General features: G+C 50.8%; 1 protein-coding gene across 1 annotated transcript in view; it reads left to right on the top strand.

Moving 5' to 3' along the window:
- The first annotated feature begins 438 nt into the window (after nt 1–438).
- The window catches only part of ITGB5 (integrin subunit beta 5), a 113,431-nt gene continuing 93,726 nt past the window's right edge, over nt 439–20,143 (top strand). The window contains exons 1-2 of the mRNA XM_080796275.1: nt 439–643; nt 12,237–12,322. Of these exons, the coding sequence (XP_080652401.1) occupies nt 574–643; nt 12,237–12,322 (156 nt within the window). The 5' untranslated portion in view covers nt 439–573. The remainder of the gene's footprint in view (nt 644–12,236; nt 12,323–20,143) is intronic.

A 20,143-nucleotide genomic window follows, 5' to 3' on the forward strand; every position in this document is an offset into this window, starting at 1 on the left:
CTCCGGAAGGGACTTCCACCTGGGAGCCCCGGCTCCGCGTCCCAGGCGGGTCCCCGCGAGGGGCGGAGCTGGCCCCGTCCGGAGCTCGCCCCGCCCCGCCCCGCCCGGCTGTAAACTGACCGTGTGGCAGCCAGGCGGGGGATTGGAAGGAGGGAGAAGGGGAGGAGAGAAGAGGGTGGAAAGTGGATCCTGGCGGGCGGGAGGGAGGAAGGGAAGGGGCGGAGGCGGAGGGCAGAGTGTGGCTGAGCGTCCCGGAGCCCAAGTTGCGGTCCCATCGCGGAGCCCGCCCCTCCCGGGCCCAGAGCCACCAGCCGGGCCGTCCCGAGCCGCGACCTCCCCGCCCCCCACCCCGATCCCGGGCAGCCCCGGGACTCGGCTGCGAGCGCTGCGGGAGGGATGGTGGCGGCGGGGCGCGGGCCAGCGCAGCCGCCAGTTTCTCCCGCCCGGCCGCGGGCGCTGTGAGCCGGGCATGCGGCTGCGGCCCCCGGCCCTCGGCCCCCGCGCTCCGGCCCCGGCCCTGGGCCCCCGCGGAGCCCGCCGCCCGCGCCGCCGCTGAGGCCGGGCGCCCTCACCATGCCGCGGGCCCCCGCGCCCCTGTACGCCTGCCTGCTCGGGCTCTGCGCGCTCGTGCCCAGCCTCCCAGGTAAGCCGGGCCCCCGCGGCGCAGAGAAACTTTGTCCGGCTAGCAGCCGCCCGCAGGCAGCGTGGAGGGCCGGGCGGGGGGCGCTGTCGGAAGGGGAGAGCGTCTTCTGGGCCCCCCAGGTGGGCGAGTCGCGGGTTACGGCCCGGCGGGGGGCTCGCGAGGTGAGTGCGCCACCCCGCGCGCAGCCTGCAGCCGCCCCGGCGCGCTGTCGTCCGCCGCCGGTCAGTCCCGGGCCGAGGAGGAGCCTTCCCTTCCTGTGTAAACAGCCTTGCCCGGCTGCTGACCGGCCCGCGTGCGCCCGCGCCCAGTGCCCGGGGAGGGCGGCCGCCAGCCCTGCGCGGGGGCCGGGGCGCCGCAGTCCCAGGCACAAAGCGGCCCTTGTGGCCGGCCGGGGGCGGGCGGGCTGCGGGGAGGCGCCGACGGATGCCGCGGGTGCCCCGGTGCTCAGAGAGGCGAAGGGCAGCAGGGCGGGGCGAGAGACCTGGAGTCCTGGCTCGAGCCGCGGCTACTAGGGACAGGGTCGTCTCTTGGAACTGCGGGTGCTCAGGGCGCCTTAGCATGTCCTAGGGTTTCACTGCACCCAGGCCGACCGCCTGCCTTTAAAGTTGTAATCCCCTCGCTTCCTCCCCCAAGCCACCGCAAATCCCGGGGGAGACCGGCGTCCCAAGTCACAGCTCCACCTGGACTTCCCGATCTGATTCCTTCTGCCTGGCTTTATCCGGGGATTTACACGCACTCGTCTCCCGCTCCCCGCCCCCCCCCCCCCAACATTCCCCTAACTCTGGGGCGTTCTGGGCGGGAGGGTTAGGAGATGTGCGATTGCTTTGGCGCGACTCTGCCAAGGGTTGGCAGCTGCGTGAGGAGCCCCCAGTTACCTGCTGTTAAGTTTACCGAGCTGGGAGGCCCCAGAGGGAGGATGCTCTGTTTTGCGCCTGGCTGCCAGGCAGATAAGCTACCCCTAAGCCCTCCAAAAAAATCAGGAAGTTCCGATCTTTCCCCTTTCCCGGAGGAAATAATTATGTGCTGGGGTGCTTCGTTGCTCCGTTGCCTTGCACACCCAAGATACTCGATTGCCCTTGTGCCTGGCTGCCAAGCGAGAGCGGACTGTTCCCCCGTGGCACCTCATTTAGGAAGGCAGTTGAAGGTTTACCCCTGAGAGAAGGACTGTTCTGGGCACACAAAAACTTCCTTTACGCTGGAATTCAGACTTAATACTCTAGCAAGATTTCTTTAATGGGAAAATAATCACTCTGGAGCTTGGAGCAGATCAGTGGTTTCCAAACACCCATCTGGCAGCCAGCGCCCATGGATGTTTTCTTGCCTCATGAGGGAAATGCAAAGAGGAAGATGAAGCTAGTGTCAAACCCAGGAGTTTATCTTTGGTAGTGGTTCCCTGCCTTGCAAGGACTGTCCTTCAATTCGAAATTATGTCTTTTTTATTTTTGGTGGGAAAACTTCTAATGATTTATAGTGATGATAGAGGTAGTTTTTCTTTTTGGCAAAATAAAAAAATCTGGCCATCCTGTATAAAGAGGCCATTCCTGCCTCTTTTTCTGTTTGTTTTCTTCTGTTCTGTTCTTCATGTTCCGTGAAATCCCAGAGTTTGGGAATTGCTAAAGGAGAGGATTTCTAAGTTTCCCTACAGCTTGACATTCTCTGATTCTAATAAAAACTCAAATGCTTCCAGTTGTGAAAAATTCTTTTCATATATTGCTTTGCATTTGCGTTGTGGTTTCTGTTTTTCACAGTTCACATGCATCCTCACGACCATCTCCATTTTTTCCGTTGGGCCCCAAAGGATGAAGTGACTTGCCCACTCTCCTTGTCCGTGATCTCAAAGCTTCTCAGTCTGGGCCCCTTTGTCCCACAGGACACAGCTTAGGCCGGGAGAAAAGTGTAGAGCCATCGTGGTTTCTCTCCAACTCTTTCAGAGCCCGCTTTTCTTATGCTGTTGCCCTGTGAGAGCTCAGCCAGCCCGCTGCGGGCCAGCAGAGCCAAGGTACCGTAAGCCCATCGCTGGCTTCCAGACCTGTCCTCTCCCTCTTAGCCCTGGAGCTTCTCAAGGTTAGATGGGGCTGTATGATTTCGCTAGTGCCCCAGTGTTGCTTCCAACAGAGTTTGGAACAGTTTTCCTTTCCTCTTCCTTCCCTTCACTTCTCTCCCTCTCAAAGCACCTCAGGTACTTTTTTCCCCAGAGCGTGTTTCCTGTCTTGCTGCTAAGAACATGATTGGAAAGAAAAACCTTCGTTGTCCAGTGAAAGAAGGAGGACACCTAGGGGTGCCTGGGTGGCTCAGTGGGTTAAAGCCTCTGCCTTCGGCTTGGGTCATGATCCCAGGGTCCTGGGATCGAGCCCCACATTGGGCTCTCTGCTCAGCAGGGAGCCTGCTTCTCCCCCCCCCTCCACCGTCTCTCTCTGCCTGCCTTTCTGCCTACTTGTGATCTCTGTCAAATAAATAAATAAAATCTTTAAAAAAAGGAGGAGGAGACCTGCAGGGCCTTACCTACCCAGGTGTCCTTAGACCAGGGGCCATGCTGTCCATCTGTTGCTTTCACCACACTTCCATCCCTGTGCCTAATCCAGCAGAAAATAGACTTTTAATTTAAGAGGGCTCATTTCAAACAAGCCCCTGGCAGGCTGACAACCACCCCCCTGCCCTTGTCCCAGCGTTATCTCCTGCTCTTCTCATCCCGTGGCCCAGAGCCTCCCGACAGGACCTTTGGACACAGAAACCTTCCCACAGAACCAGAGAAGAGTTTCTCTGGGGTGAGGCCTTTGCCCTTCCAGAAGGAAGAGGGGGAGCAGCATTGATCTTGCTGCTGGGACTGGAGTCATGTTTGCTGTCATCGTTCATGAAAAAAAAATCAAATGTTCTTTCAGGAAATGCCCTGCAAATTAGAATGCTCTGACTCTTAAGAGAGAGCCCTTTATTCTGTTCTGTGGGCTCCTGTTGGCAGCACTCCGCCCTGCACCACAGGTTCCAGGGCCTGTGAGGGGGCCGCTGGACTTGGGCCTTGGCTTTGCACCTCTCCAGGTGACCGGGCCTGGGTTTAGAAATAACAGGGCAGCAGGGTCCAAACAGTGGCCTTGGTTTGGGGACTGCTCTTTACCTCAGGTATTTGTGTTTTAGCCCCCACCATCCTTGAATGAGAGGGGTGGTTTATAAAGGGAATTGAGGCAGAAGAGGGCAGGGTCTAATTAGGTCTAATTAGTATTCTCCTTCTGCTTGTTCTCCGTGCTTATTGCGCTACTGAGGCAACGGAGAATTACAATATCTAAGTAGTTGGCAGAAGGCTTTCTGTGCCCGCCTGCCCTGGTTACTGGTTTCACTTCTTCAGCTGGAACTGGAACTGTTCTGAAAAGTTTGAACGATATCAGTAACCCAGCACAGTTACGCACCGCTTCAGTAATGGCTTCGTTTTCATGCAGCAGCGTGCAGCTGGGTTCATGGGGCCAGGGGGCGGGGGGGGGGGGGGTGTCTCTTTTTTCTCTTTTCACAGGTGTTTTCTGTTGCCTGGGGCAGGGGGAAGGCTTCAGAAAGCCCACTGCTATAGTTTGTTTGCTTTCTTTCCCGTGGCAATGGGATTAGCGGTCTTTATAGATATAAAGGAATACTTTATTTATAGGCACCCACTGTTTGTGAGGCTGCTTCTTGCTTCTGTTGAATGCAGGGTTTGATTCCTCGGCCACCTGGTGAAAACCCTGCTCCAAGGCAGGCCTTGACACATCCCCTGTGTGGTGGCGGGGGTAGGGGGGGCAGAGGGAGAAGGTGTGTGGTACGCAGTCCTTACTGGATTCCCTCCCCCGCCCTCCTCCCCTAACACCACCCAAGTTTTCCCCCTCCCCCCCAGATGGGGCCTGCTCCTGCACTTGTCCCCTTTCCTTGTTTGTAGCTCTCACTCAGAGGGATTCTGTTAAAACTCAAGTCAGATCCTGCTGCTCTGCTTAAAACCCTCCCGTGGCTTCCAGGAGTCCTGACAGTGTCCGGCCACGCCTCTGCATGCACTCTGACTTCCCTGACTTTATGTTTCTGGCCATTTCTGCTGGTGCCTTTCGCTCTCTCTGTTCTTTCGGTGCAGCAGGCCCCTCTGGAGGCCTGCTATTGTCCCCCCGCCCCCCCTTGGCTGCAGAGCCGGCTGCCTCCATCCTGCCGCCCTTTCTTGGTGGTCTCCAGCTCAGCTGAGGTGTCCCTGGCCACTCCCAACTCAACCTCCTGCGCCACATTCCTCCAGCCTCTTTTCTTTAGGGATTTTTCTCTGCAGCCCTCATCCCCTCTGGTGCTCTCCCATCTTGTGTACTGTCCATCACTTCCCCCGCCCCCAAGGAGGATTCTCGTCCTACCGGAACCTAAGCACTGTGAGAGCCAGGAGCTGTTGACTGACTTTATCATTGTGTCCTCCCGGCTTAGGATGGTGCCTGAGGCACAGGGTTCAAAGCCTGGATGAACTTGAGTTTTGGGGAGGGCGGGTGGGGCTTGTTCTGTCCTCTGCTCTTTGCTGCCTTCTATAACCGGTCTGGAGGTCAGGGACTGTGCGTGCAGTGTACTAGTAGGAAACATTGTGGGAGAGAGAGAACATGTTGAATGTGTCAGGGTGTCTGGGGCTGGAGGAGGTAATCAAAGCCATGGACTGCACCGCCTGAATTGCTTGCATGAGGCTACTGAGGCCTGGAAAGGATAAGTGACGTGCCAGAGGTCATGGAGGCAGGAAGTGGCTGAACCAGTGCTTGGATCTTTCCTGCCCAGGGTAGCCTCTCCTCGCCCCCTAATTGCAGCCCAAATGTCCCCTCCTCTGTGAAGCCATCCTTTAGGTAGGTGGAATTGGCTTCTCCTTCCCTTGCTCCCATAGCACATTCTGTGAGACTAGGGGCTGGTGGGGGGGAGGGGGGGAGAAGGGAGGGGGTCCCCCTCCCCTGCTAGGGGGCAAATTGCCCAGGTCTCATTTACCTTTAGGTTCCTGGTACAACTGCAATGGGCCCCCCGCCCCTATCCCCCTACTTTATGGTTTCAGTATATTTAGAAAACCCCTCAACTTTCTAAAAATGTAAAGCAGTTTTAGATTTATAGAAAAATGGAGAGGGTAGTACAGAGAGTTTCTATATACCCCACACCCAGTTTAGCCTATTATTAACGTCTTCTCTTAGTATGGTACATTTTTTTTTTCAATTAATGAACCACACTGATACATTATTATAAACTAAAGTTCATCCTTTATTTTATTTATTTATTTTTTGTAAGTAGGCTCTATGCCCATCATGGAACTTGAACTCGTGACCCTGAGATCAAGAGTCCCGTACTCTACTGACTGAGCCAGCCAGGCGCCCCTCGAGGTCATACTTTACGCAGATTTCTTTCTTTTACCCAGTGTTTCTCCTGTTCTAGGATCCATTCTGGATGCCACCTAAATTGAGTTGCCATGTCTCCTTAGGCTTCTCTTGGCTTCGACAGTTTCTCAGTCTGTACCCGTTTTAGATGACCTTGACAATTTCGAGGATACGTTTTGTAGATTGTCCCTCTGGTGGGATTTGTCTGATGTTTTTCCTCATATTTAGACTGGAATTACAGGTTTCTGGAGGAGGCCATAGAGGTAATCAGTTGCCTTTATAAAAATTATTATTATTATTATTTTTTTAAAGATTTTATTTATTTATTGGACAGAGATCACAAGTAGGCAGAGAGGCAGGCAGAGACAGAGGAGGAAGCAGGCTCCCTGCTGAGCAGAGAGCCCGATGCTGTGCGGGGCTCAATCCCAGGGTCCTGGGATCATGACCTGAGCCGAAGGCAGAGGCTTTAACCCACTGAGCCACCCAGGCGCCCCTTAAAAATTATTTTTGAACAGATAATATAGTCACATGATATTTTTATGGTGTAACAGCTATACAGTGAGAAATCTGTTTTCCGTTCTTATTGCCCATCAGTCCAGCATGTTGTCCTTACCCCTTCCTGGCACAGACTGTCTCTGTTAGGTTTCTTAATGTATCCAAAGTGTTTTCTATGTGTGTATGTTACAAATGTCTCTCCCCTTACGTTTATTGAAAGATAGCACTGTCCAACTGTTGTATGTCTTGCCTTTTATTTTTAACTTAGTGATATATCAAGGTAAGCTTCCTGTCAGTATCTAGGGAGCACACACATTCTTTTTTAAAGCTGCATCTTATACGCAATCATATGAATTGGGGTTTTAAAAATACAAGTCCTGTCTATCAGGCTGGACGTTCTGCAGCTGTGTGATGTTCAGAAAGGCAGTCTAAGATGGGAACTGAGATCAGGCCTTCCCAGGGCATATTTACAGTTTATGGTAACATCTTTGGGTCAATGACTGTTTAGTTGCTAGGTTCTGAACCAGAAACATTTTGTCTACCATGTGAGAATGTGTGGGGAGGGTGGTTCAGGGTATGGGGAGAGGCACTCCAGTGGCTTGTCACTTTTTAAAAATCAAAACCAAACAATAATGGAATGTTTTTATTTTCTGTTGTCTTGACAACAGTGACTAAAATGTAATTTAGGACCATGGGAAGCCCACTTCCCACTTGAATCATGATGGTGACACATACACAAACATGATCTGTTATTGTTCGTGTGTTTTGTGGGGGGAGTATACACCCTATATCCTCATGATGCTTTTCCTACTGTCCCAGCTGAGTAGCGTCCTGTCCCTTCTCCCCCTGCCAGTACCAGGTCCTTCCAGCTCCGTACTAGTTTCTGTTCTCCATCTGAATGTCTCGGATCAGGAAGTTCCACCTGCTGGATGTGTGCTTTAGTAAGTGTTGTCTGACCTTGGACATGTGGGGTGGACGGAAATGGGGAGAAGCTGCCCGGAGGGATGCTGGCAGGAGGCCCCTGCAGGACTCTAGACCAAGTGCAGAGGGCTGGCTTGGGCACTGTAGGGCAGGAGGGGGCAGGCAGGAAGGGCTGGATTAGAAGAAACATTTCATACATCTTGAAGGAATGATCAACCGGACATGCTAGCTGCCTGGATATGATTGATGAAAGAGAGCAGTGAGTCAATGAGTTTCGGAAGGAAAACGTATTTTTAGATTATGGTTTGCAGTAAACCCTGGCTTCAGAGATATTAAGGGCTTCAGGCCGTTGCAGTGGAGCTGGAAATAGTCACGGTGCAAACCAAGAAAAGATGTGGCCACCGTCTGGGCCACCAGCGCCTATTTCCATGACCTAGACACGACACTTTGACATTTGTGAACTCTAGCTGTTTGGCTTTTTATTCATTGCTTCCGCCCTTTCGAAATGCTGTCGGTGCCGAGTGACTCATCCAGCCGAATCCAAACTCTGCAATATTATTAGGTGGAGAGAGGAGTGATGCCAAAGGAGGAAGTCTGGCACCGTGGCGTCCATCAGCGCCCGACCTAGGCTCTGGGTTCTGGGAGTGCCTGTCCGCTGCCTGCTGCCTGGCACCCTGAGCGCCCCGGGAGCAAGGCTTGGCCCAGCCGTCTCCGTCTCCGTATTTTGTTAGCATCCCCTAGTCCAGGGCTTAGCATTTAGTACGCGCTTAGTGCAGGCTTTCTTGAATTTGGATGTGTCCCAGTAGCAACCTCATTCTAGAGGAATCATTTTGGGTGCAGTAAAACGACTTTACGGTTGCCTGTGAATATGCGATGGTAATAGAAGCAGTTAGTAAAGCAGGACAATAAATATTTTACAGTCGTTCAGTATGTTTTCATAGCAGATGTCTGTCATATCCTTTGAGCCACATCAGTATTACGTCCGAGATCTTTTAGGCTGGCAGAGGAGAAGACCAGAGCCCCTTCTGTCTGGGTCAGAACGGAGGAGCCCTTATTGCCCTGAGCTCAAGACCCATGATCCAAATTCCTAAAGCTCACTGATGAGGCCCTGGTTATTAGGAAGTGGTCTTTGTGAATTTCTATGGGTTGAAGCAGATACATAAATGAGACACCTGACTTCAAATTCCTCCCAGATTGAGGGCCTATTATAGCTCCTTGCCGGAACCCTGGAATTCACTGGTTATGTGTCCCCGAGTCTGGGATGGTTTCTGGATTGCCGGGCATCCCCCATATGGGCACTTGCTAGGCAGCATCCCTTCTGACTTCTTTTCTTTGAGACTGAGCTCCTTTGTTTCAAGTCACTTACTCTCGTTTTCATCTCTAAGATGAGCTGACTTGACTACCTCATTTTAAGACATTTCTAATTCTGAGAGTCTGCAGTTCCATGATTTTATGGAAATGACTTTATGCACCAAAGGAAAGGATTGCCACAAGGGCCCGAGTTTGTACTTGGTGAGGAGAGCAGGGGGAAAGTCACTTTCATCCCCAGTTTGACCCCCCTCACCCTACATTTGGGTTTCTGACAGGTGAGGAGATTTGACCCCAAAGTAGAACTGGCATTTTCAAACTCTTTCTGCACACACTTTTTTTTTTTTTCTTCCTTAAAAGCTTAAGTGCCTATTTAAAAGTCATCAAGTGAGTGGATTCACATTAAAATGAGAAAGAAATTTGTCAGGGCAAGCAGGAGGCAGGCAGGCCCAAATTCCCAGTGGGGGTTGTATTCAGAGACCTTCTTAGTTAGTGTTTAGACCTGGGAAGGGCTCTTCTTGCTGAAATGAGGTTATGCATGGTGGTTGGTCCCAGCTTGTTTCTCCTGAGAAATGTGTCCCAAGGCCAGGTCTAGCACCCAGGAGGTCCTGGTGCAGGCCTGCCAGTGAGATTGGGGTCCCCCAGCTCTGGGGGTGTGGTGGCTGATTTGGACCAGGGGCTCAGAGTTCAGGATTGAGGTCTCTGCCTAGGGGAAAGCATCTGATTTACCGGCTCTGGGCTTCCTAAGCCACCCCTCCTTTATTCCCAGCATCTCTGGTCCTGCCAGTTTCTCCTCCCTTCTATCCCGGTGGCCATTCTTATCCCAAATGGTATTTGTTCCCTCTGGTGTTCCTTGGGATGACACAGTACGGCTCCCTATCACTTAATTTCTGTTTTTACTGCTAGTGACAGGGAAGAAGCAGGGAGTTAAAATTAGCAAATTGGGGAAATGCTACATCTTCAAGATGTCTTGAAATAACTGTTCTCTCCCTTCCCCCCAGATCTTTAAAAATTTTTTTAATGCCTATATTTTTTAAATTTTATTTTTTAATTTATATTCAGTTAGCCAACATGCAGTACATCATTAGTTTCTGATGTAGTGTTCAGTGATTCATTAGTTGCATGTAACACCCGGTGCTCCTCCCATCATGTACCCTCCTTAATGCCCGTCACCCAGTTACCCCATCCCCTCACCCCCCTCCCCTTCCGCAGCCCTCAGTTTGTTTCCCAGAATCACGAGTCTGTCATGGTTTGTCTCCATCTCATTTCTTCCCCTTTCAGTTTTCCCTCCCTTCCCCTATGATCCTCTGCACTATTCCTTATGTTCCACATATGAGTGAAACCATATGATAATTGTCTTTCTCTGATTGACTTATTTCACTTAGCATAATCCCCTCCAGTTCTATCCATGTTGAGGCAAAAGTTGGGTATTCAACCTTTCTGATGGCTGAGTAATATTCCATTGTATAATGAACCACATCTTCTTTATCCATTCACCTGTCAATGGACATCTCGGCTTCTTCCACAGTTTGGCTATTGTGGCTATTGCTCCTGTGAACTTTGGGGTGCATTTGCCCTTTCTTTTCACTACATCTGTGCTTTTGGGGTAAATACCCAGTAGTGCAGTTGCTGGATCGTAGGGTAGCTCCATTTTTAACTTGTTGAGGAAACTCCATACCGTTTTCTGGAGTGGCTGCACCAGGTTACATTCCCACTGACAGTGGAGGAGAGCTCCCCCTTCTCCCCATCCTTGCCAAAATTTGTTATTCCCTGTCTTGTTAATTTTAGCCATTCTAACTGGTGTAAGGTGGTATCTCATTGTGGTTTTGATTTATACTTCCGTGATGACTGGTGATATGGAGCATTTTTTCACATTTCTGGTGGCCATTTGTATATCTTCTTTGGGGAAATGTCTGTTCATGTCTTCTACCCATTTCTTGACTGGCTTATTTGTCTTTTGGGCACAATAATTGTTTCTGTGGTACAATAATTGTTTTATGAACTTAGTGGAGTTCACTATGTTTTCTCTTCCATTCTCCCTTTTAATCTTTTTGGCTCTGCTTTCCCGTTATACGTTGGGCCTTTCTTTGTATGGCTGGTGGCTCTCCATTTCTTTTTTCCATTGATTCAGTGGGCCTCTCTCCTTCTGACATTCGAGGCAAAGACTAGGAGAGACAAGTGGGTCCTGTAGGGCTATGAGGGCTGAATAGAGTCATTTTCATTCAGAGAAAAACCAACGTGTTCTATTCTTGATCAGTAGAAATGTATGGGGGCACCTGGGTGGCTCAGTGGGTTAAAGCCTCTGCCTTCGGCTCAGGTCATGATCCCAGGGTCCTGGGATTGAGCCCAGCATCAGGCTCTCTGCTTGGTGGGGAGCCTGCTTCCCCCTCTCTCTCTGCCTGCCTCTCTGCCTACTTGTGATCTCTGTCTGTCAAATAAATAAATAAAATCTTTAAAAACAAAACAAAACAACAAACAAAAGAAATGTATGCTTGACCTTTCTGAGGAAGGGAAGAGAAGGGATGATAGGTTTCACCAAGGATACCTGTGCAGCTGGCAAGGTTGAGGAAGGGTGGGGCAGGGTGTGGGGTGGGAAGTTGGCAGGGCAGTGGGTTTAACTTCACCACCACAATTCAGCCTGCTTCCAGGTGCCCAGATTAATGGAAGAGAAGGGGTAGGGTAGGCCTTAGTTCGAAATAAGTAACTTCTACAATGATAGATAAGTTTCCTTCTGATCTTGGTTTCTAGATTTGATCAGGGGTGGGTTTTAGATTTGATCAAGTGCCTTTTCATTACCCAGTGAGGTGATGATAGGATTTTCCCATTTGGCCTACTAGTAGGTATACCAAATTAAGGAATTTTCTTTATCTTAACCCAACATTGTATTCCTTGGGTACATTCTTCTTTAAGGGTTCTGCTGGCTTCTTTTGGTGCACTTGGATTTGATGTGATAGTACTTGATTTAGGATTTTTTTGTCTTATGCCTGGAGGTGATCAATCTGTTCTTCCTTTTTCTTCCTATCTTTTTTTTTTTTTTTAATTTTATTTGTTTATTTGAGAGAGAGGGGGCACAAAGGGACAGTGAGAGGGAGAAGCAGACTGCTTGCTGAGCAGAGAGCCCCATGAGGGACTCAATCCCAGAGATCATGACCTGAGCCGAAGGCAGACGCTTAACTGACCGAGGCCACCTAGGCGCCCCTCTTTCTTTCTTCTTTTTTTTTTGTACCATTTCTTTTTGTCATTTTGGGTGGACTAAGTGTGATGAGGCCTTCACTGAGGGAGGACCTACTGTGTTATGGGGGTGGAAATCCAAGTGGGTCCAGGAGAAGAAATGGGAGTTGCTAACACAGTGTGCGTGCTTTAAAAACCACCCGTGCGTTGCCTCAGCCCCTGTGCCTTAACCTGCCCTTGGCCCAGAGGCCTGTACCCTTCAGCCTTGCCCAGACTCCCTGCTGAGAACAGATGAGACTCCTCCTCCCACCCCATTCAAAGGCCTCATCAGCAAGCTTTATGGCCAGGAACCCATCGGTGCCTCTCTTTCTTCGAAGGTCTCAACATATGCACTAGTGGAAGTGCCACCTCATGTGAAGAATGTCTGTTAATCCATCCAAAATGTGCCTGGTGCTTCAAAGAGGTACGTGGTGGTGTGTGGTGGGGGTGGGGAGGGGGAAGGGTGCGGGGTAGGGGGAGGTGGTGGTGGGGGAGGGGTGGGAGAGGGGGGAGGGAGTAGGGGGGGGGTTACGCCCAGCACCCCAGTCGACTGAGCAGAGAAGGGGTGAGCAGATTCTGCAGGCTGCCTCTTCTCTTTACCAGGGCGATGACAAAGCTGCATTTTTATAACAGAAATTCAGTCGGGTCTTCAGATGGTGTTGAGTGTTTTAATCCTATTTTAGGAAAACAAGACCTTCCTTCCCTTTTGTGGGGGAGCCAGTTATGACTCTTGTCTAGTTTCCTGCGATCTGGTAAAAGATCTGAGCATGTGAAGGGAGTTTGTTGTATAATAGTTGAAAACGTGGGCAGGTGGGTGGCGTGTGGATGGAGGCCAGTCATCTTCACGTATTATGACTCGGCCTTTGTGATATGATTAAAAGTCATGGTTGCTGTTTCTTTAGGCCCCGTAAGAAGGGTTACAAGTTCGGGGAGATGTTAGACATATTGCCACCGTAAAGCAGTACAAACCTTGGAGCGTGGTGAGCTCATCAGCAAGTGATCAATTTCTAAAACTCCTGTCTTGAAGGAAATTTCCAGCTCACCTTTTGAAATTGTTTAGAACCACCAGGCACAAACTCTCCTTGCACGAATGTACTGTTAAGGTGGTTTTTTTTTTTTTAAGTTTTATTTATTTATGTTAGAGAGCGAGTGCTCAAGGCGGCGGGGGGCGGGGAGCAGAAGGAGAAGGACAGGCAGACTCTGTGCTGAGGGCAAAGCCCGACATGGGGCTCGATCCCCTGACCCTGAGATCATGACCTGAGCTGAAACCAAGAGGCAGACACTTAACTGACTGAGCCACCCAGGCGCCCCTGTTAAAGTTATTTTTTAAAGAAGCTGAGACCTGCCATCTTGGATTGGCTCAGTCTTTGCTGTTCGGTGTGCGGTGCCCGTCAGGACAAGAGATGACCTGGGAGGCTGAGCGTCTTTGCCTCAATGCAGCCTCAGAGGTCTGGGGATGGGTTCAGCCTTCGATGGCTACAGACGGTCATGTAGGGAGCCCCACGAGTACCTACCTCACACCTTGTATATAGTATTGATGAAAATCGAAGGCTCAGAGAGGTGATGTGATTTTTTTTTCAAGGCCACACACTGTGCCAAAGCTGGATTTTAGAGCCCAGGCTCTTACGCTTTGGCCACCCGGCCTCTTACATGTGACCTCTATAGAATTTTTTCAAGTGGAGAGTAGGATTAAACTAAATAAATGATCCCAACCACAATAAGTTTATTCCAATAAATCTTCCCAATATATGAAAACTTCATTGTATTTGTGCTTAATTGTGTTTGTTGTGAACTTTCTTTAAAACCTTTCACTGGCATCGTATGTCCCAAGTTCCATGGCCCCTTTCTGCCTCCCCACCATTGCCCCTTGCCTGCTCCCAGCACTTTAGTCAGAGGGAACTACCTGAAGATTGCCAGAAAGCCCTGCCCGGTGGACGTCCTCATGGTTTTCCCTGTGTTGCTCCTTCACCTGGAAGGCCTTCCTGGCTTCCACTCCTTTCCCTGACCAATGTTTTGTCATCCAGTTTTCAAGAATCAGCTCAGAACTCATCTGCTCTATGAAGACTTTCATTGTTTTTCCTAGACATGGCTGTCTACCTCTTCATCCATCAGTCTGCCCAGGCCCTTTGGTATGAGACTATCTCTGTCTTCCAGAATGTTAGGGCATGGCTTTTATCTATTTTCTTCATTGCTACATCCCCAGTACCTAGAGTGTTGTCTGGCACACAGTAGTTGCTCAATAAGTATTGACTGAAGGATTTCACTGGATTGGTATTTATTGCGTGTCTGCATGTGCAGGCCATGACCCCCTCTTCGTCTCCCCGTATTCCCTACTTCCTTGATAGCACTGATAACCTTTTATTGTATTAATTTGTTTTCATGCCCATGACTGACTAAATCATCATCTTCTTGGAAACCCAAACGATGTCTTATTCATCTTGACTCCTCAGATCCAGCCCAGAATCTGGCAGAAATTTATAGTTGATAAAAGAGATGGGCTTGGGTGCTTGGGGGGCTCAGTGGGTTAAAGCCTCTGCCTTCGACTCAGGTCATGATCTCAGGGTCCTGGGATTGAGTCCGGCACCGGGCTCTCTTCTCAGCAGGGAACCTGCTCCCCCGCCCCCTGCCCCGTGGCTCTCTCTGCCTGCCTCTCTGCCTACTTGTGATCTCTGTCAAAAAAAAAAAAAAAAAAAAAAAAAAGATGGGCTTAAACAACATGTAGTTAGAAAACCAAAGTTTATTTTTTATTTTTTTAAGATTTTATTTATTTGAGAGAGAGAGAGAACATGAGTGGGAAGGAGAGGCAGAGGGAGAGGGAGAAGCAGGCTTCCTGCTGAGCAGGGAGCCCAACGTGGGTCTCCGTCCCAGGACCCTGAGATCACAACTTGAGCTGAAGTCAGATGCTTTACCGACTGAGCCACCCGGGCGCCTCTAGAAAACCAAAGTTTGAATCTCAGTTTTGCCATGCTTTGTTTCCAGTTGTGTGATGTGTCAGATGCTAGTGACAATTGCCGCCCTCCAGCGTTCTTGGGAGTGTAAGATGAGATGAGTGCATGAGAGGACTCTTGGATGGGACTGCTGATGAACGGAATGAGTGTTACCCAGCACACTGCCACTGTCATCCACGGTATCGGCTAGTAAATGGAAGCAGTGGGACCTGGAAGCCAGGGTCAGCTGTCTACGTTAGGTTTCTTCCTTTCTTGTGCTAGTACTTCCAGGAGTCTGATATGCTAATATTGACAGTGAATGACATTATCTCCAGGAGCCTTGCATTCTCCGGGCCCACACCTGGGTTCCCTCTCTAGCCCAGTGGGTTCCCTGGGCTTACACGGAGCCTCGGTCTTGGCTGCAGAGCTCCCTGTGATGCCTGCGTGGGAATGCAGCTTCCCATTTTTTGGGGGAGGTGAACTGCCCCCAGGATGTGAGTGTGTTTCAGGGAACTGGGTTTGGACAGTTCAGGAATGCTTTCTGATTGACCTCTGCACTTTAGCAAGACAGAGTAAGTGTGGTCGAGTGCCTTCCTAACCGTACATGCCAGGATGGCATCAGAGAGGTCAGGTATCTGCCACGAGGATATGACGAGTGTGCACTGAGGACTGGTCCCTCTGAGATGGTGAGGGAGGGCCAGGTTGCTGACCCGAGTGTTTGTGTGGATTCTGCCCCGCCCACCTGTTGTGGCCGCACACTAGTACGGAGTCATCGGGGAAACATCCTCCATCGGGACTCCCCAGCTCTTGATCTCGTAGTGCTGTCTTATTTTACTTCAGGGGTGGGCATCCTCACTCTGCGTTTAACATTCCTTGTAAACTAATTCCATCTCCTCTCCCTCGTCTGTTCTGCCGTTCCTGTGTTCCCCGCAGGTATTGAGTTGGAGTCTGCTGGCATCGGGCTCCCACTCAGCACTTCTTGCTGATTTTCCATTCCGTTCTGCCGCATGGCCCTTTTTTGTTTTTGTTTTTTTTTTTTTTTAATTTTTTTTTTAAGATTTTATTTATTTATTTGTCAGAGAGAGGGAGAGCACAGGCAGAGAGGCAGGCAGAGACAGAGAGAGAAGCAGGCTCCCCGCTGAGCAACGAGCCCGATGTGGGACTCGATCCCAGGACGCTGGGATCATGACCTGAGCCGAAGGCAGCAGCTTAACCAACTGAGCCACCCAGGCGTCCCTTTTGTTTTTTTTTTTAAGGTTTTATTTTTGGGGCACCTGCGTGGCACAGTCTGTTGAGCCTCTGACTCTTTTTTTTTTTTTTTAAATCTGAGCGAGAGAGGGGGAGCAGAAGTAGGAGGAGCCGCAGAGGAAGAGGGAGGAGGAGATACCCCACTGAGCAGGGAGCCAGATGCAGAGCTGGACCCTAGGACCCTGGGATTATGACTTGGGCCGAAGGCAGCTGCTTAACTGACTGAGCCACCCAGGTGCCCTGAGCATCTGATTCTTGATTTCATTTTGGGTCACGATCTTAGGGTCGGGGGATCGAGCCCTGCGTTGGGCTTCTTGCTCAGCACAGAGCCTGCTTGCGTTTCTTTTCCCCTCTCCCTGCCCCCTCACCCTGTGCTTTTCTCTCTCTCTCTAATAAATAAATGTTTTTTAAAAATTTGAAAATAAAAAAAAGATTTTTTAAAAAAGATTATTTATTTATTTATTTATTTGACAGAATCACAAGTAGGCAGAGACGCAGGCAAAAGGGGAGGGGGAAGCAGGCTCCCTGTTGAGCAGAGAGCCCAATGTGGGGCTCGATCCCAGGACCCTGGGACCATGACCTGAGCCGAAGACAGAGGCTTAACCCACTGAGCCACCCAGGCACCCCAGAAAAGGATTTTAGAGTTGCCAGACTTTCTGGTACTCTGAGACCAGGAGTGCGGGAGGCCGCCTGTCCTTGCCTGTCCTTACCTGTTCCCACGGCACCCCTCACCCCGTCTTTAATTCATTCTTCATGACACCTCCTTGGCCCTTGCTTCTCAGCCAGTGTGAGCACTTAGGGTGCTGTCGTCCTGCACAGGATAAAACACACAACAAATTCCAGCAGTGTATTAGCCATTTTGTCTGCCCTTTTTTTTTGTTTTTTTTTTTCAAGTGGAAATCTGCCCCTGATCTCAGCTTGTGAGCCTCTCAACCCAGCTGGCTGTGAGAGGAATTTGTAGGGCAGAGTGTGTGTATGCTTTTCCCGCAAGGCCCAGGGCAGCCCGCCTTCTCTCCACTCACACTTCTTGGCCGACCACCCAGTCATGTCGCTCTTCCTACATGCAGGGAGAGCCAGGAGACTGGATCCAGCTGTGTGCCCAGGGAGATGGGGAGAACAGGGTTCATGCTGGGAGCAGGGGGGCCACTGTGGCTTGTAGGAGGACGGTGGTTTGGGAGAAGTGGGCAGGGCTGAAGGACCCAGACTCCCCGTGAGGGTAAAAAGCAGAGCCGGTGGGAGTGGAAGAGGAGAAGACAGGCTACAAGATTGCATGCAGGGCTGGGGAACTGGGGAGCCCATTGGGCATGATGGTGAGACAGCTTGAGGTGATGTGGCCTTGGCCAGCACAGGCTGCTGAAAAGCCAGAGGGAGAAGGACCAGGGAAGCACGGCCACTGGCTTGTGGTGTGTAGATGGAAATGCGGTTGGAATGGAAGAAGACTGGGAAAGTGTGGGCTGGGGTGAAGGGTGTTTGCCTTGGAGATAGACATGGAGAAGCAGAAATGAAGAGGTCAGTAGGGCTGGATGCAGGAGGAAGGAGGCCATTTAGAGGCAGGAAAGCAAGACAGTGTTAGAGGTTAATTGGACACTTAGTGAGGGCCAGGGTCCCCAGCAAGAAAGCGAGAAAGCCAGGGCAGCTAAGCCAAAACCACACCAGCATCCTGTTGTACAGCTTAGGCAAGACCACAGTAGCATCCTGTAATGGGCCGAGTGGACTTTCGGGGGAAATTATGGTGGCCCAAAGGGCTATCAAGGGGACGTTGCCTGTATTCTCATTTGAGCTGGGAGGAAATGAAAAAGAAGTGAGCATTTGCTTTAGCTCACATTAAATTATAGATTCTTTGAGAGAAAAGCTCTTTGTGGTCATGAAAGGAATAATCGTGGCCTGTTGTAGATGCTTCATAAATATTTGTTCAGTGAATTAAATGAGCTGCCTGAAAATTGACAGAGGGATTTCTCCATCCCCAGGCAGAGGGTAGTGTGCTGAATGAACCCGATCACCCTGGCCAGGGTGCACGCACTGGCTTGCACCGCAGGGAGAGAGATCTTGGTGAACAAAATGTCCCGGGAGTTAGGTGTGACAGTGTGACAACCCGCAGTGGAGCTCGTCCTATCCTCCACATCATAGGTGGTGGAGGGAGGAAAGGGGAGCAAGTTACAACAACATGCAAAGGCCAGTGTTGTAGCAAATTAAAAGGGATCTACATTTGGAATACTTCCCTTGTCTTTTTATATTACCACAGGGTGACTAAAAGCCATAAAAGATGTTTCAAGTTCCTGTTCCCATTTTGATGCTTCTCTTGGAAGTTTGCCTGTAATGCCGTTTCCTTTTATGAACCCTCTGAGGGTTCCTGGAGGCATTTCTGGAGACCGTGGACAGGCAGAGCTGAAACTCCTTCCAGCTCAGAGATCAGGAGCACCTGCTCGCATTTGTGCTGTGCCCCACCAGGAGCCCTTCCTGATACTAGTTTCCATGTTGAGATGAAGTCTCCCCCCCTCCTTCCGTAGCTGTTTTTCTGCATAAGAAAGAATATTTATCCTCTCAGTTTGAGAGGTGGCAGGAAGATCTCTGCCTTGGGGGCAGCAAGGAAACACTAAATTCAGAGGGATGGGGTCTGGGGACCCAGCATTAGTTTCCTGCTGCAGCGTTCAGCTGTGGCCTTGTTGAGGTGGAAGGGAGGCGATGTGAAGAGCACTGGGGTCCAGGCAGCTGAAGCCAGGTGAACTTGGGTTTCTTGGATGAACTTAAGAAACAGACATAACCTATACATTGAACATGTCTTTTTTTTTTCAAAGATTTTATTTATTTACTTGATAGACAGAGACCACAAGTAGGCAGAGAGGCAGAGAGAGAGGGGGAAGCAGGCTCCCTGCCGAGCAGAGAGCCCGATGTGGGGCTCGATCCCAGGACACCGAGATCATGACCCGAGCCGAAGGCGGAGGCTTAACCCACTGAGCCACCCAGGCACCCCTTGGATGAACTTAGGCATGAACTTTGGCATGTGGGCCTCTCATTCCTCACCCACAGAGACCAGCGGCTGGCACCTGAGGATGCCTCCGAGTCCCTTCCCCCTTGGAACTTGCTGTCTTCTGGCACCTGGACGAGGGCCCGGGTGTCAGGTCCCTGGCATCTGAATGAGGACCTAGGGAAGCGCTCAGGTGTGGAGCGAGAGTAGAAGCCCTTGGGCGTGCAGGGTTGGTACTCCCAGCCGGGCCTGCAGGAACACTGTACTTTCCTTGGGCAGCAAGAGATGAGTCGTGGCTCTTTTCAGACTCTGTGCCAGATGGACCTTCAGCTATGTGGGAATCTCAGGGGTAGCTGCCTTCCTCTCAGAAGGGGCTTCATGCCTGCCAAGGCCAGGGGTGCCTCAGAGGTTATCTTCGAGGCCTCAGACCCCGATTCAATATATAGGTAAAGATGTCCCAGAGGCTGTGGAACCCATCAGTGAAACCACTGGGCCCACCCCAAGTAACAGGACACTGAGCTTTGTGAACTAGGACAGGGTTGACAAACCGGTGATAGAGATCGATGGCACTGAGACAAAATCTAAATTTGGCACAGGTGCCACAGTAGGGTGTCCCTTGCTGTGTGTGCAGCTGGAGCTGCTGAGAAGGGGGCTCCCTGTGTTGTCCCGTTGTTGACTTGATGGGCACTTGTGAAGTCACCGTATGAGTTGCAGTTTGTTTTATAGTGGTCTCTGTGGCCAACATGGGGCTTGAACTCACCACCCCTAGATCAAGAGTCTCCTACTCTACCGACTCAGCCAGCCAGGTGCCCCACGAGTTACAGTTTTAATGTGGTCACCGGTAGTTCTCCTACTGGCAGTCAGGTGACAATACAGAGGTTGATGGGCCTCCCTTGCCCGTGCAGTGAACTTCGGAAAGCCATAAGCACTGGAGTGGAAGTTTATCACAACCTTGAGGAATATTATTAATGAGAAATATGCTGGTACCAGTGAAGGGAATGAGGAGAGCCTTGCTTCTAATACCCTAGAGATTAAAGAAGCCGCAGAGTCTCTAGAGTATGGCTGGGACAGCCAGATATGCAGACCCGGTTGTGATTGGCATGGG

The sequence above is a fragment of the Martes martes genome, assembly GCF_963455335.1.
Source record: "Martes martes genome assembly, chromosome: 1".
In the NCBI taxonomy this organism is placed as follows: Eukaryota; Metazoa; Chordata; class Mammalia; order Carnivora; family Mustelidae; genus Martes; species Martes martes.